The following is an 18,304-nucleotide window of genomic DNA, read 5'->3' as shown; positions in this document are numbered from 1 at the left end:
CGCAAATGATAAAATTATAATTAAAACAGAATCTGACAAATAAAACTAAATTTGAAAAAAAAAGTAGCAGGTTTTGTCCTAGTAGGGACAGTACGCCAAGAAGAGGAGAGGACAGGAGGGCGTAGTACAGTGGAGGGCGCCGTAGTACTCCAAAGGCTCCGTTAGCGGCTAGGTAGACCCCTCCTTAACCCAATCATACCTTGGCACGGTAAGCATATAGCCACATAACAGCATGAATTAGGGGTCACCTGACTAGTCAACTCTACCACTGAAAAAGGGCGATCCGTAGGCGACACTACACAGCATCTAGGCTGCTCGAGAAAAGAAGTTAAGGTCTGAGGTCACGCTTCTCACGAGAAAGAGAGGATTTCATGGAGCCCTGAAGGAATTCCTGAAGGCATTCTAGGAGGAATTCTTGGAAGAATCCCAGCAAGAATTCCTGAAGGAATTCCTAGAGAAATTCCAGAAGGAATTCCTGGAAGAATCCCGGGAGAAATCCATTGAGGAATCCCGGGAGAAATCCTTGGAGGTATTCGTGGAGGAATTCCAGGAGGAATTTCTCGAGAAACACCGGGAGAAATTTCTGTAGGAATCTCTGAAGGAATTACATGAGGAATCTCGGGTGGAGTTCCTGAAGGAATATCAGGAGCAGTTCTTGGAGGAATCTCAGGAGGAATTCCTTGAGAAATCCTAGGAGGAATTCCTGGAGAAATCTCGGGAGAAATCCTTGGAGGAATTCCTGGACAAATTCTATGACGAATTCCTGAAGGAAGTTCAGAAGGAATTCCTTGAGGAATCTCGTCAGGAGGATTTGTTAAAAGAATCTTAAGAAGAATTCCAGGAGGAATCCCTGGTGGATTTTCTTGAAGAATCCCAGTAGGAATTCCCGGAGGAATTCCCGAAGAAATCTCAGGGATAATTCGTGAAGTAATCCCACATAAAATTTAGTAAGAATTCTTGAGTAATCCCATATAAAATTTAGTAAGAATTCTTGAAGGAGTTCATGGAGGAATCCCAGGGATCCCAGGAGGAATACTTAGTGAATCCCAGGAAGAATTACTGGAAGAATCCCAGGAGGAATAGGCCTAGAAAATTTCTGAAGGAAACTAAGTAGGAATTCCTGGAAGATTTCCCTGGTGGAATCTCAGTAGAAATCCTATAAGAAATCCATGAAAGAATCCCTAGATGATTTGCTGGAGAAATCCCACGAGAAATTCCTGAAATCCTGTTGAAAACCTACGAGGAATTTCTGGAAGAATCCCAGAATTAATTCCTGGAAGAATCCCAGGAGGAATTCCAAGAGAAATCCCAGGAGGAATGCCTAGAAGAATCCTAAAAGCAGTTCCTATAGGAATCCCAACAGGAATTCCTGGACAGGGTGTCTACTCGCTTACGAAAATAAAATTCCCTGATTTTTCCAGGTCTGAGAAAATAATTCCAGGTTCAGATATAATAACTAAGAGAAATAAATTGAACGAACCACCAAATTTGCCATATACACGACAGATAAGAATTTGCTGAATTTTGTTAGAAAAAAATTGTGGCTGCATTAGTAGATTTATTTCTGGTTTAACTTCTGGAAGAAATGGAGCAGCTCCAAAAATTTTCAGCGGATTTCCGAGATAAGTAATTATGGGATTTCAAATTTAATTTAATGCATAAGACTATTTAAATTATTTGTTAATAGAGATTTTTTTAATCATTAAGATGCTGGTGAGAGTCTTAAAGAAATTTCGACAAATATTTTGAAAATTTAGGATAGCATAAGATGAAAATGAGTTGTAGAAACACATTAGGGGTACTCATTAAACAGATTAAATTGCTGCGTAAGCCATGATTTTCTGCTTATTTGAAATGTTTCATGAATTTGCGAATGAAATAATCAAAGATTGCCTTGGTGATCGCAACGTTTAATCAGTTTAATCGGTTTACGCTGTTTAGTGAATCCCCCTATTATACCGTTAGTGTACCAGTAGCCGCAATCCTTAGCAAGTCTGATTCCAAAAACTATTCGAAAAGTCTATACAGAAATGTCTTTCAACAATTCGCTTCTAAGTGTTCTTAATTCCTTCATTTTTTTTAATTTCCAGGAAAAAAAAACTACTAAACTATTATTCAAAACTACACATTCCTAGAAAATCCAACAATATGAGAAGCTCATTGGTTCAACCAGAAATTTTACCAACCATTCCTTCTAGGGGATTTGTTAAAAATTAAAGAATGATCAGGGGTTTGCACAATATTCTTGCAGGGGTTCCATAGAAATACTTTCAGAAGGTCCTGCACAAACTTGCCTAGGTAAATTTCTAAAAAAATCCTCACGGTTTGTACCCAAAGAATCTATTAGAAATTTGTGAAGCAATCAAGTCAGGCATTTTTAAGGAATGCCACCAGAAGCTAGACTCATACGACTAAAATCCTCACTCTTTAGATGTTTTTTCTTGAAAGTTTTCTTAAAGCCTATTTATATATTCTGGTAGAAATGTGTTGAGATTTCCACCAGACTTTTTTCCGGAACTTTTCCACTTTTTGGAGATTGTAGTACTGCCAGATTTATTTATTACTAGCTTCTGATTTCAATTATTAAATAGGTAAACGGTTTTTTTTTCTTGCTACTTTAGAGAGTCTCAATGCACTTATTCATAATTCCCGTTAGATGTCAGCAGTCAGATAAGAAAATGCTTTAGAAAATTCTGCCAGATTTTTTTTCATGAATCTGGAATTTCCTTATAGATTTTTTCTAAAATTCATCAGTAATAAAAAAAATCTCGAAGCATTTCAGCTTAATTTCAAAATAAAACTATTGATTAGTATTATTACTATTATTACTTAATTTTAGAGATTTTCAGCCCTAGACTAGTTCATCGCTTGAATCCATTGAAGAACTGTTAGAAAAGTCTCCCAAGCTTTGGACGCCAATTCCCCTCGAAGACCTATCAAAATCAACTCCAAGAGTTCTGAAGAATCTTATTCAAGAAATGCAAGCAATGGTTCCATATATTTAACCAGAATTTCTTTATAATAATTATATTAGTCTAGTTTTATTCAAACTAGGGTGACAATGGGTATTATCGGCAGGATTGTTCTCTTCGTCATGAAGGTTTTTTGTCAGCCAAATTGCCTGAAACTTGGCCATATAATTCAGCTTAGTTGGGAAGGATTTGAGACCAACTCTGAGTTCAATAGGTTTCAAAAACCCCCCAAAGACGAAGAGAACAAAACGGCCGAGAATAGGTGATTTCCCATATTTTCAATAAAAATTCCCCTCCACCAAAAATTCCCTGATTGACTCCTGAATTCCCTGATAATTCCAGGTTTTTTCCAGGGCAAATGAAATTCCCTGATAATTCCAGGTTTTCCAGGTTTTTCCAGGTAGTAGACACCCTGCTGGAGGAATCCTAAGAAGTATTTCTGGAGAAATCCCAAGAGGAATTCCTGGAGAGATATTCCTTGAGAAATCCAAGGAGGAATTCCTGGAGAAATCCCTGGAATAATTCCTGAAGAAGTTCCAAGAGGAATTCTTGAAGGAATACCTAGAGAAACTCTTGGAGGAACCTCAAGAGGAACTTCTGGTGGAATCCAAAGAAGAATTCCTGAAGGATTCCCAGGAGGAATTCCTGAAGAAATCTCAGGAGGAATTTCTGGAGCTATTCCAGGAGAAATTCCAGGAGGAATCCCATGAGGAATTCCTGAAGAAATTCCAAAGGCAATTCCTGAAGGAATTCCAGATGATGTTTCAGTAAGAATCCTAGAAGGAATTCATGGAGGAATCATAGGAGGAATTCCTGGAGCAATTTCAGGAGGAATCCCTGAACGAATCCCTGCGGGAATTCCTGGAGAAATCCCAGCAGGAATTCCTGGAGGAAATCCCAGGAGGAATTCCAGGAGAAATTCCTGGAGATATTTCAGGAGAAATTCCTGAAGGAATCCCAAGTGGAATTTCTGGAGAAATCGCAGGTGGAATTGCTGAGTAAATCCCAGAAGAAATTCCTGGAGGAAATCCCAGGAGGAATTCCTGGAGATATTTCAGGAGGAATTCCTGAAGGAATCTCAAGTGGAATTCCTGTAGAAATCGTAGGTGGAATTTCTGAGTAAGTCCTAGGAGAATCCTAGGAGGAATTCCAGTTGGAACCCCAGGAGGAATTCATGGAGGAATTCCAGGAAAAATTCCAGGCGAGGATTTGCAGGAATTCCTGAAGGATTTTCAGAAGGAATTCTTGTGGGGATCCCGCAATGGACTCCTGGACGAAGGAGTTCCTGGATGAATCCCAGATGAAGATTCTGATGAATTCAGAAATGCTGGATGAATCCCCAAAATTGGTGGAGAAATCCCCAAAGGAATTTCTAGGGAAATCACATAAGTGGGAATTGCAAGAATTATTCCTAGTGGACCAAATAATGAACATATAATTTCTAGTATTTCTACGAATGCAGAATTATTCACAGAGTATTCGAAATATTCAAATAACCTTAGCTTTTTCAGATGCGAGCAAGGAATGCCAAGCATTTATAAAGGTTAAGCGTTTTACATAGATTCTTCATAAATTCTAATATTTTTGAGATTGCAGAATTATTCCTAGATATTTTAAAAATTCTCAAATGACCGTAGCGGACCCAGATATGGACAAGGAGTGCCTGATATTTCCAAGAATGTAGAATTATTCATAGATTCTTCAAAAAATCTCAAATAATTTTAGCGGGCCTAAAAATGGACAAATAATTCCTAATATTCCCAAGAATGTGGAATTCCCCCTGAAGTCCTGCGGGAAGTCCTCATGGGATTTCCTAGGAATTCTTTTTGAGATGCCTCCAGGAGTTCCTCCTAGGATTTCTTCAGGAGTTCGTTTTGTATGCGTGCTTTTTTGTAGATGTAGTTGCGAAACTGTGAGGAAAACATTTGCACTCTTACCCCGGACGTTAGTCTTATCATAAGTTACCCGTTTTACCCAATCTAATTGGGTAATATTTGCATATGAAATTTGAATAGCCTTTGAATAAGCGTGAATTTTTGTGTGAGGAAAAATTCACGCTGGTGTTCGTATGTTGAAATGTCACTTATCTCCAGAGGGAGCGACACTAGTTTTGCCAAACCAAAAAACCCAAAAAAGCCGAAAAAGACGAAAAAAGACGAAAAAGACGAAAAAATCCGGTAAAACCCGCAAAACTTTTTTTAGTGACTTTTTTGGTCTTTTTCGGTTTTTTGGGGTTTTTTGGCTTGGCAAAACCAGTGTCGCCCACCCCCCGCTTATCTCTATTCACTTTTCCGAAATATTATTTATCTGTGCATTTTTAATTATTTATTCAGTTTAGTTTTTTTCCGTGCTTTGTTTTGTTGATGTTCGTGACTTTTTTATGCAAAGGAAAGGAAAGAGAAAAAAGTGATTAAGTTGAAACATCTATTTAAAAACAATAAATTGTTTAAATAAGTGGTAAACGTGTCCTACTGCAGATCAAAGAGATATGGCGGGCTAGGTATGTAGAGTGCGATGAGAGGAATATGAATGAAGGTCAACCCGGAAAGACGCAGATCAGATTACCGTTAATCAGTGGATGAGTTCAACGGTATTTTGTATTCGCATTTAGTGGAGTTTTCTCTCCTTCTCTCATGTGAACTTGCCTTCGGCCATAAACGAATCAAATGCGATTGACAAAATTTATATTTGACGTAGAGCCGTCTTTAACATATGGACTGGACTGGACATTGAAACGACTTCTAATATAGGTTCGCAACGCTTTTTAACCGAGCTTATATTTGAATCGAGCTTGACAGTTTTCTCAAGAGTTGTTATTTATTTCAAACTTTAGTCAAACTGGAGCCTCAATATTGCAATAACGGTTAAGCAAGCTGTAATGATACTTATGTACCTCGTCACCCACTTCATGCAACTACATTAGTGGTCTAATAACACTTAGCGCGCTCGGCATAGTTCCATCATGCCGCCCAAAGTGTTGCCACAAATAATGCTTAGTTTGCAAAACCCGGATATCTGGCTGGTGGGGCATGGGAGCCTAAGCTTCAACTGTTAATGCAATCAGAGACTACTCAGACTTAGACGAGGGCGGCCCTATATATAAAGGGTTGTCCAAGACGCTCTGGAGAATTCCCAATGCGCATACTTATAATGTTGAACCCCGGTTGAACTTGATATGTGTTAGTCCGCACTATCAAAGAAAGTTCTATTTAACTTTATTTTAAAGTTAGTTTGCCTAGAAAGTTTAAGATGCCATTAACAGGAGAAACATGACAAGATAACTTGCAAGATAATATAACATTATATGGTTTATGTAATGTAAAACAATACAATATAACAAAAGAGAACCATTCCAAAACCATTTGATTAAATGTATAGCCAGTAGTGAAATTATAATTAAAAACAATATATTTACAGTTCATTTTATTGTTTGAAACCATACATGTACCATACAATGTACGGCATATTAAAACCCACGTATCAGTATTTAGAACAATTCATTTACAATAAAATGTATGGTTTTGCATTAGGATTTATCGTCGCTGTTTTTGGGCGAATTTCTAACAAAAAAAAACACTAGAATCAGATACTATCCATGAAATTCGTGTGTTATTTGCAGTATTTATTACAGATTGCCTCATCTTTTGTGCTTTAAAGATTTCTACAGTCCAGCTAAAATACGATGCAATGCATAGGATCTTAATAAATTTCATTGTTACCAAAGTCGCAACGCTATGGTCGCCCGGGATCCACATGGAATTCACATGGCAATCTTTCTTACGGTTAGTTAGTTTTCAATCTGTGATGAACGTTTCCCTGGAGTAGAGGAATCGATTCCAACATTCCGTCGTCGTCAGCTCCATATGGTCGGACGGAGCTACATTTCTGCGAATGAAAGTTCTCTGATGTCGAGTGGAGAATTCCATTTTTTTTTGTTGGTTTTCGATTGTAGGCGAATTCCATTTTGGCAGACGAAAGACAAACGTTTGCTCCGTTGGCTGGCAAGGAGCTGAACGACCTCTGGAATGTCGTCAGCTTTTGATTCATATTACCCCGAAGATTGTCGGCATTTTGCGGTGAAATCTAGAGCTAACATTTGCATTTCGTTGAACGGATTAAGTTGAATTGATTAAACATCGAATTGAATGCATACAATTTAAAACCCTAGCTTTTGACTAGATTACAAATGAGAGTCAAGGGTTCAATTCCTGCAAGAGCAAATGATTTTTGTTTCAGCATTTTACTTTTCAATGTGTTCATCTGAGGTGGGTCCCGTGTGAACATTGGCGTCGAAGTTTTAAACAATTTTGATAAGTATATATTTCGATTATCTCTTTTAAAAGGCATAACATAATCATCGATTAGTGCTATTAAACTTCAATCGTCTAACCAATAATATGATTGCCTTCACCGCCCAGTTTGTCGCTATGCAGATATTTTTTACGAGTACTAAGGTACAACCGTGTACTGCGACACTTGATGGATCGTAAAAACGGTGAAATTTAATTTACACTCGTAAAACGCGTTCCGGATGATATCCGTCCCAGAGCGCTAGAGAGCACTGACTGACGACACACCCGCCGTACCAGGACAGTCGAGGAGATACATTAAACATGTCGGTGGCACTCATACGCACACGGTTTTGTGGCGAAGAGGGATTGTGATCCCATCTGTTTCATTCTGATAAGTGACATGATGATATGGTATTGTTATGAGTAGTGATGGGAGTAAGTGTTATTGGGTTCTACGGTGTGAAATGTAAATTCACTTTTATGAGTATGTCAATTGGAGTTAAATGATCAGACATCGGTAAAACGGGCAAAGTCTTCGTTTGAATAACAGTTTTTTCGCGTAGGTAACACTCCTTTTGAAGGCAAGTAAACATGAAATGGCAAACTCGCGTGTCATGCCTCGAGCCTGTGTGCTTGTCAACAACGCAATAGTTGCTACACTCATCTCTGAACTAACCACCAGAGATGTATGTGCTATCACAATTGATGTATCTGTTGGAAACCTCAACAGGAAATACGTCTATTGTTCGGTTTATTTACCGCATGATGAACCATCGCCTACGAATGCTTTCAAACAAGTCATCGCATACTGCACTTCAAAAGGCCTTCCGCTAATTGTTGGCAGTGATGCTAATGCTCACCATATCATCTGGGGCAGCTCAGACATTAACTTGAGAGGCTCCAGTTTGATGGAGTACTTAACATAGGCAACCGCCCAAGCTTCATGATATCTGCTAGAGAGGAAGTGTTAGATATAACGCTTTGCTCTAGTAGAATTAGTCACGAGCTGACCAATTGGCATGTGTCAGGTGAAGAATCTTTATCTGACCATCGCTACATCTTTTTTTTGAACATTTAAATGTTACTTCGCAAACATTGCGTTTCAGGAATCCCCGGTCAATAAACTGGGATCTTTTCACTGATTTGGTTGCGGTCAAATTTCATGGATACTCACCATCTATTGACACTCCAAGTGATTTAGATGATGCTGCTGACACTACAATGGCCTTCATCATGGAAGCTTTTGAAGAAGCTTGCCCTCTGCGGTCTGTGAAGACCACAAGAGGAACCCCTTGGTGGAACTCTGATCTGACGAAACTCAGGAAACAATGTAGAAAGAGTTGGAACAGACGACGTTCGGCTGGTTCGGAGGATTTCAGGTCGGCTCGCAAGGCCTACAGGAAAGCTCTCCGGTCTGCTGAACGGATCCGGCTGGAAAAATCATTGTACAAATGTTTCCAGTTTGAGTGAAGTCAGTCGGTTAAACAAAATCCTTGCGAAATCTAAGGATTTCCGAGTGAACGAACTTCTTTTGCCAAATGACGATCTGACTTCCTCGGATGAGGAAGTTCTGGAATGCTTTTTCAGCACACACTTCCCTGGATGTGTGGATATTACATCTTCGGATGAACCTGATGTCTTTTCTTGTAGTTACGATTCCCTGGCTTCGGCTCGGAGTATTATAACTATAGAATCGATTGAGTGGGCACTTAATAGCTTTGCTCCTTTCAAATCTCCTGGGGCAGATGGGATATATCCTATTTTGCTTCAGAAGGGATTTGATCATTTCAAACATGTTTTGAAAAACTACTTGTTTGCAGTTTTGCTACAGGGTTTATTCCCAAATCCTGGAGGGATATTACTGTAAAGTTTATTCCGAAAGTGGGTCGTGCGTCGTATGAAGAAGCAAAGAGTTTCAGACCTATCAGTTTGACCTCTTTTCTTCTGAAATGCTTAGAACGCATTGTGGATCATCACATCCGTGATGTTCATCTGGCCAACGTGCCTCTTCATGTGAACCAACATGCCTACCAATCTGGTAAGTCCACTGTGACCCTTTTACATAAGGTTGTTTACGATATCGAGAAAGCATTCGCTCAAAAGCAATCTTGTTTGGGTGTTTTCTTAGATATCGAGGGTGCCTTTGTGCCAATGTGCCTTTCGATGCCATATTGGAAGCCGCACGGAGTCATGGTATATCTCCAATGATTTCCAATTGGATTCATCAAATGCTCAAAAACCGATATCTCTTCTCGACATTGCGTCTAGCAGGGATTAGGAAATTGAGTGTTTGTGGATGCCCCCAAGGGGGAGTCTTGCCTCCGCTTTTGTGGAATCTCGTAGCAGATACGCTCTTGAGGCAACCCATTAATACCGGTTTTCCTACTTATGGTTTTGGCGAAGACTACCTAGCATTGTTAGTCGGTATGTGCATCAGCACCCTTTTCGACCTGATGCAAAGCGCCCTTCAGGTAGTTGAGGATTGATGTCGCCAATATGGCCTTTCGATTTATCCGAGTAAAACATCTATTGTTCTTTTTACGGAAAAGCGAAACCGTAATGGCGTTCGACCTTTGCGTCTTTTTGATTCTGAAATCGATGTGACTGAACAGGTAGAGTACGTTGGAGTCATTCTTGATTCCAAGTTTTCCTGGACACCTCACATTGAGTTCAGAATCAAGAAAGCTTGTATGGCCTTCGGGAAATGCCGGCGAACCTTTGGTACAACTTGGGGTCTAAAACTCAAGTATATCAAATGGATTTACACAACTGTGGTTCGGCCAATATTGGCATATGGATGTCTTGTGTGGTGGCAAAAGGGCGAAATGAGAACGATCCAATCAACGTTAGGCCATCTGCAAAGGATGTGCCTAATGGCGATGTCTGGAGCGTTCTCTTCAACTCCCACGGCAGCGCTCGAAGTTCTCTTTGACGTTGCTCCACTACACATTCATCTCAAACAAGAAGCTCTTTCTTGCACTTACCGTCTACGGGTACTCGGTTTACTAGAGGAAACTCCTGTGAACCGCACATCAGCACACACCTCGTTGTTTCCACTTTTGGTGAATTGGGACAAAATTGTCCTTGCTCCAAGTGATTTTACAATTGCTTGTAATTTCCCATATAGGACATTTTCCACGAAATTCCCTTACCGGGAAGAGTGGACATCTGGTTATCTGGAGAGAAGTATTTCAGACGGCATCGTATGTTACACTGATGGCTCCCTTCTCGAAGGTCGAGCAGGTACTGGTGTATATTCTCGTGAGCTAAGGCTGTATCAGTCTTACTCAATTGGTAGACACTGCACCGTTTTTCAGGCCGAAATCTTTGCTCTTATGTGCGGAGTGCAATCGACACTTCAGCAGCACGTTATGGGCAAAGTAATATACTTCTGTTCAGATAGCCAGGCTGCTATTAAAGCACTTGCTTCGGCCAACTCCAGGTCGAAGATAGTTATCGCTTGTCGAACTCAAATCGAGGAGCTGAATTCAGCAAACGCTGTTCACCTTGTATGGGTACCTGGCCATTTTTTCATCGCTGGAAATGAATAGGCTGATGAGTTAGCTCGCACTGGAGGATCACATGACTTCATTGGCCCTGAGCCAGCTATTCCGATATCGAAGTGTTGGATTAAGCTTCAGATTCACACCTGGGCTGTCACTCAACACAGACAATACTGGAATAGTTTGGAGTCATGTCGTCAAACCAAATTGTATAGTGCTGAGCCATCTCTACGGGTGGCGAAGTATCTAACTAATCTGTCTAAGCAGAATTGCAGCATGCTGGTCAAAGCATTGACTGGCCACTGCCGACTCAGCTATCACATGGCGAATATTCAGCAAGCTGATTCATTTGCCTGTGATAGCTGTGAATCCGATTATGGAACTTCGTATTATTTGATATGTTACTGTCCAGTATTTGCGCAACTGCGTTTCCGAGTATTCGGTAAACACTTCTTAAGTGAAACTGACTTCAGAAACCTGATTCTTCAGGATATTCTGCTGTTCTTAACCCGCTGTGGTAAAGAGCTATAGGCTCTCTTTCGCTTTATGCGTTATTACAGTGCCCTTTTCAAGGCGCTGTCTGAACCCATTGTGGTACGCTTATGCGTTAGTACCCTCTTCCAGGGTATTTTTCCTATTTCCCTACCTGTCCTTATCCCCATCCTTATCCTTATTTCCTTCCTTTTCCCTCAGGTAGATGATGAAATAGGCTATTATTATGGCGATGGCATAAATGTCCCAAATGGAGGATAACGTGCCTCTGGAGCCAGCCTTCTGATACCTGATTACACAAAAATGCATGAAATGGTTGAACAATTGGCTTATTTTTATTCAATCTGAAGAAATCTATATATATAAAAATGAGTTTGAAGTTCCTTTGAGGCAACAAAACTCACGAACGGGTGAACAGATCAGGAAGACTTATGCAGGGTTAGAATCGTATTCATGGTGGCTGTGTTTATATGCAGAAAAAGTTACGAAAATCACTTTAAAAAGTATGAAAATTGCTAAAATACTGATTTTTGTGAGCTGGGAAGGAAATCAACACGATCAAAATAAAACCAATCTAGAGTGCGTTGCTGCGATGACCTCAACAGTTGTCAAACCACCACAGCTTGGCAAGACAAAGTTTGCCGGGACAGCTAGTATATTATAAATGTGTCTTGGTTTTGCATCACACTCATTTTTGACATGATTTATTGGCAGGCCCAAATTAAGGATTGTGGGGGCCCGGGGCCAGGGCTGATGTGGAGGCCCCTCGGAGGTACAAATGCAATGAGCAAAAAAAAATTTCTTTATTTTTGAACAGTACTTGAGCAAAACGAAAAATAAAGTTAATATTTAGCAAGCAAAAAAGGTTTTTGTGGGAGCCCTTAAAATGTGGGGACCCAGGATCCTGCCCCCCACCCCTTAGATTTGGCACTATTTATTTGAAAAGAACGCGTAAATAATGAAGCAAGTAGTTCATGCTAGAAATTTTTATATTTTGGGTGCCATTTCTCAAAATGGTAGGCGTCCAATGTATGTTATTTCTACAGGAATGCAGTCTAGAAGATATTGGGAGCTATTACAAGATGTGATAGTTGTAAACGCTTTGATTTAAGCAAGTGATACCATCACATATCATCAAAACAATACTTAAATACGTGATTTTTTTAAGGTTTGCGGCATATTTTTCGGATAAAAACATTGTTTTGTGTAGGTTTATTAGAATCTCTTAAAAAATCTCTTAAATCTTTTAAAACACTCCAGATGCAAATAACTGCAAAAAAAAACTCAATTTGAGAACATTTTCAATATTATGACATCTACAGGGGGTGGCCAAAATGTTTGGGATAGTTAACTTTTTTTCTCTCACAAAAAAGTTCAACATGGTGTATTTTTTCATAGAGTACATAAAATATTCTCAAATTTTGACCGTTAGTCAACCTACTATACGTGCATTAGTGGTACAAATTTGAGCTCGATTGGTTAATCTTTCGCGAAGTTAGAACGGTTCTGGTAAAGCACTAATTTTAAGACTATCAATTTTTGAACTGTCATATCTCGGAGACCAATGAACCGAATTGAATGAAATTTTTAGCGATTATTAACAATATAGTAATGCTTGAAAATCCATCAAAACATAGGTACTTTTTAAACGTTGAAAGAAGTAATGATGGTTTGACATTTTCACCCATATAGAGGAAAATGAGTCAAATTTACAATATTGCACAAAAATTACTAAACATGTTCTTCCTTTGATCCAAATAGTATCTTATATATCTTATTATAGATATCTTATGAACAGAAGTAAAAAATCTCTGGATATCAAAAATAAAATTTAATGACATAGATGTAAAAAATACATTTTTTTTCCGAAAAAGATCCAAAATTGTCAATCCATCAGAACTTTTTTCAACGCTTAAAAAGTACCTATGTTTTGATAAATTTTCAAGCATCATTATATTGTTGATAATCGCTCAAAATTTCATTCAATTCGGTTCACTGGTCTCCGAGATATGAAAGTTCAAAAATTGATAGTTTTAAAAATAGTGTTTTATCAGAACGGTTATAACTTTGCGAAAGATTAACCAATCGAGCTCAAATTTGTACCACTAATGCACATATAATAGGTTGACAAACGGTCAAAATTTGAGAATATTTGACGCACTCTATGAAAAGTTACAGCATGTTGAACTTTTTTTGTGAAAGAAAAAAGTTGCCTATCCCAAACATTTTGGCCATCCCCTGTATATATATATATAAAAATGAGTTTGGAATCCCTTTGAGGCAACAAAACTCACAAACGGCTGAATCGATCAGGATGGCTCTTGCACGGTTCGATTTGTATTTATGGTGGCTGTGTTTATATGCAGAGAAAGTTACGGAAATTAACTAAGAAAGTAAGAAAATTTACAAAATGCTGATTTTTTATGAACTGGGAAGAAAATCAACACGATCGAAATGAAACCAATCTAGAGTGCCATGCTGCAATAACCTTAATAATTGTCAAACCACCACAACTTGGCAAGACAAAGTTTGCCGGGACAGCTAGTATTTATATAAAATGCATGTAAAATTAATATGGCAACACTTCCGAAAACGATAAAATTTTTGATTTACGAGGTCACCAGATTATAATGTAGGTCACCACACACAATGATTGTGTTGGATATGTTTTGAAACTTGATAGTTTTTATCATGAAATTCTAAAAGTTGTACAACTCGTCTAAACGAATGTCTACACTGCAAATTTTGTTTGCTGGTATTCAGCAAACTTTGCTGATTTTTTTGTGCTGATTTCGTTCAGCAATACGAATTTACTAAATATCAGCAATTATTTTTCAGCTTGCTGAATCTTCCAGCAATTTTGACAGTTGATCAGCAACGTTGTGCTGAAATTCAGCAATAATATTGCTGAAATTCAGCAATCTATTTTGCTGATTTTTTTTGTGCTGGAAGCGTTTCAAAAAATTTGGTGTGTAGGCAAATTTTCTGTTTTTCTTGTACTTTTCGGCCAAAAAATTTAAAATATATTGTTTCATTCCATTAGCTAATGCAAAATACTTAAAAATCATCGAAAAATAAAAAAAGAACATTAAACTTTTACATTTACGAAACAATAAAAAAAACATGACTCGGCTGAACGAATGTCTACCAGTGTAGCTAGACTGACGGATTAACCAACTATGTCACAAAACAGGCTCAGCTTATGTACAATAGAACGCCAAGCCACGAAAGCCGGTTGATGGTGTGATCTGGGATTTAGTAAAGTATTCTCTTCTTTGACTAAAGAAAGTTCCAGTGAAATAAAAAAAAAACAAAAATAAATAAAGAAAGGATAAACTATGAATACATTGAGATTTTTTTCAAAAGAGTCAGCCAGTCTGTCCATAAACTACGTAGACTGGAAGGGGGAAAGGAGGACCAGAAAGTCTACGGTCTTTACAAATTTTCAAAATATCGTATGGACAAAAGTCTACGAGGGGGAGGGGGGACTGGGATGAGAAAAATGAGTCGAGGTAATTTATGGACAGCGCTTTGTTGTGGTATTAGGCTCACATGTACTCAGTAATTTAGCATACAGTGATAAACATTCGTTTAGCCGTGGCCAAAAAATTTTCAAAAGTGTCAGGAAACTCATACAAAAGATTTTATGATTAAACTTTGTTATCGTAGTGATAGTATATCTAGTACTGTTTTATAAAAATGTGATACACCACACTTACATATACACTGAAACAAAAACGAGGGTAAAAAACCTTCAAATGTCATTTTTTGCCTAGACATTCGTTTAGCCGAGGTAAATGAAAAATTGGATTTTAATAGATTTTTTGCAATTTCGTGAGTATATTTCGAGGATATACCCCAAGGCATTTAGTTTATGACGCGTTAGCAAGATACTTGACCTTAAAAGTTTATTTATTTGTGAAATTCGGAGAAATATTATAAAAAAAATGTCCCGATAAGGAGAAGCGATGATAAACAAATTTATTTAAGAAAAATGATTTCTGTAAACACTCAAACGTAAGCTAGATTAGCAGTTTTGAGAATATGGCACAGAATAATTGTTAGAAGTGTTCAAATTATTGCATAAAATGTCATAAAAAAATTAAGTATATTGGTTTTTGGTTGGTTAAACCTTAAAATGGGATTGTTAAAAGCTAAAATAATTAGTTCTGCGTTGAAATAAAGACGTGCCCTAATGCATGTGGAGTATACCAGTTTGATACTAGCATTACTAAATGAGTTAGAAGACTGCTAAGTGAAAGAACTGCAAGAAGTGTCAGAATTTTTGTACCCTGTTTATTTAAAAGCAGATGTTCATACAAAAATGCATGACATGGTCAAAACATTGGCTTATTTCATTCAATCTGAAGAAATACATTATAAATGAGTCTAAGATTTGAATCACATTCTTTTTCAACATGATTTATCTGAAAAGAATGTCTAAACTATAAAACAAGTAGTTCATGCTAGAGATTTAAATACTTTCGGTGCCGTTTCTCGAAATGTGAGCCGTGCAATGCATGTTATTTCAGCCAGAATACAGTCTAGAAGATATTGGGAGCTATTAGGAAGACGTAATAGTAGTAAACGCTGTGATTTATGCAAGTGAAACCATCATATTTCATCAAAACAATACTTAAATACGTGATTTTTTGATGGTTTGCGTTATTTTTGTTAAAAACATTGTTTTTCTTAAATTTTCAACCTGCACTCGTCATGAAACTTTCATTTGATTCTTTTGAAACACTTCCGATAAAAATAAATACATCAAATCTCAATTTGGAAACATTTACAATATTATGACATATTTATATGAGATGCGTGTAAAATTAATATGGCAACACTTCAAAAACGATCTAATTCATGATGTACAAGTCGATCTTTAATGCAGGTCACCATACAAAATGATTTTGTTGGATATTTTTCGAAATTTGTTAGTTTTTTATTATGGAATTCCAAAAATTGTACAATTCGGCTAAACGAATGTTTTGTTTAGGCAAAAAATGACATTTGAAGGGTTTTTACCCTCGTTTTTGTTTCAGTGTATATGTAAGTGTGATGTATCACATTTTTATAAAACAGTACTAGATATACTGTCGCTACGATAAAAAAGTTTAATCATAAAATCTTTTGTATGAGTTTCCTGACACTTTTTTGAAAATTTTTTGGTCTTGGCTAAACGAATGTCTATCACTGTATACATCACTTGCCATAGCTAGCCTAGCCAGAGTTTCGAACCTCATGGATCCACTTCTAAGTAAACGAGACACTCCCCATTTCGCAGAACCCATCACCTTTTGCACGATTATCTCGGTGGGTTCGCTTTTCTTCGAAATTTCACGGAAACGCGCTCAGCGGAAAATCGTTTTAAAAACTTTCCTCTTGTTAATTGTGTCATATACTTCTATTCAATTTCCAACTTAACAACTTGTCATTATCCACCTGCACCGACCCGACTAGATAAAAGTGCAGGAAAAAAATATAAAACAGCCCGAAATTGTCACGCAAAGCTACACACTTAAAATAAAGTACCGTATTCAGCTGTTCTATTTTCGGTAAAAGTTCAGATTACCGAATGTTCAGCACCATATTACCGAAGTTCGTCAAAAAATTACCGAACGTTCGGTAAACTCTACTGAACCATCAGTAATGTTTACCGAACGTTCGGTAAAAACTAGCTGAACTTCGGTAAACTGTGCTGAATTTCGGTAATCCGAACTTTTACCGAAAATAGAACAGCCGAACAAGTGACTCGAAAATAAGTGTGTACCCCAGCGTGAATGTGCCAAAAAAAGTCCCTTGCGCGCAAATAACGACCAGATTGAGCGCGGGCACGCGGAAAATATGCCCAGGTGAAAAACATTTATTCATCCAGCAAAACAAAACAAAACAAAAAAAAGGAAAAACTTACGTTCTCGTGTTTGAACCGGGTGAGGATTTTGATTTCCCGTAACGTTCTCTGACAGTAGGTCTGGTGCTCGAAGGGGGATATTTTCTTGATGGCAACCTTTGTCTTTGTCACGGTGTCCACGGCAGATCTGCAATGAAATAAAGACGGAGAAGAAAAAAAAGAAAAAACCATGGTCAGTTACGGCGGCGAAGGCGGCACTGGTGTTGCTTACTCATCAACGTGACAGGCAGGAAAAGTTGGAAAAGGACATGGGTGGGTGATTGTGGTTGGATTGAGTTGGGTATAAGTTGCACAACGAGCAATGCGGGTCACCGGATATGTTTGTTCATGATGGGAACGTTTAATACGGCTTGATAATTGCTCTCTGGGGTAAGCTTGAAATTCACAGCGGGAAGAAATTGATAGAGTCTCGGAAAATGTATCTTTTGTTGTTGTGATGGGGAAGGAACATTATAAAAATATAGCTTTTAGCGTTACGTAATAAATAGATGCTGCCTAGAACATTCTAACGCGCTACCCGAGCAAATATGGATAGCAAAAAGAAAACACATATTGTTACCTGATTATCACTCACTTATTAATCTCAATTGTTAGCATTAATTAGTCAGTGTTAAGTCAGATTGGACTAGACGATATTTTGGACAGGCTCATGTAGGTAAGCAAAGCAATTCGACAACTGTGAACTTTTAGACGCAGTTTTGAAGGATTATCAGATCCTAGTTTATCCCAGTGTATCCTAGAGTAATCCGTGAACGTATTTCTGGAGAAATATCTTAAGAAACTCCTAGAAAAACCTAACAAATCCATTGAAAATTTTAAAAGGAATTTCTGTAAATTTTTTTCTAGAGAAATTTTTGAAAGTTCCTCAAAGAATCCCTTGGAAAAATGCAAGAGGTATGCTTGGAAGAAATCCTGGTGGAGATTCTAAGAAAATACACGGAGGAAATTTTAAAGTAATCTCTGTAAAATTTCTGCAGGGATCAATGAAGAATTTCCTGGAGACATTCGTGCGGAAATTACCAACAGAATATCTGAGGAAATTCCATGAGGAATTTCGTACCTGTAAAAACTTCTTAAGGAATCCCTGAAAGAAAATCTGAAAAACTTGCTGGACAATTTCTTAGAAAATCCCTT

At 38.0% G+C, this 18,304-nt stretch overlaps 1 protein-coding gene across 2 annotated transcripts in view; it reads right to left on the bottom strand.

The window, feature by feature from the left end:
- The window catches only part of LOC109417712 (mitogen-activated protein kinase 1), a gene marked incomplete at its 3' end in the record, with an annotated part of 456,984 nt that overhangs the window by 84,706 nt on the left and 353,974 nt on the right, over positions 1–18,304 (bottom strand). For both annotated transcript variants that reach the window (XM_062850422.1, XM_062850423.1), the window contains 1 exon segment: positions 17,171–17,297. In XM_062850422.1, coding sequence (XP_062706406.1) covers positions 17,171–17,297 — 127 coding nt within the window.

The sequence above is a fragment of the Aedes albopictus genome, chromosome 2 (assembly GCF_035046485.1).
Source record: "Aedes albopictus strain Foshan chromosome 2, AalbF5, whole genome shotgun sequence".
Taxonomy (NCBI): domain Eukaryota; kingdom Metazoa; phylum Arthropoda; class Insecta; order Diptera; family Culicidae; genus Aedes; species Aedes albopictus.
Note: the sequence above shows the minus strand (reverse complement) of the source record. Positions and strands in the feature narration are given on the sequence as shown.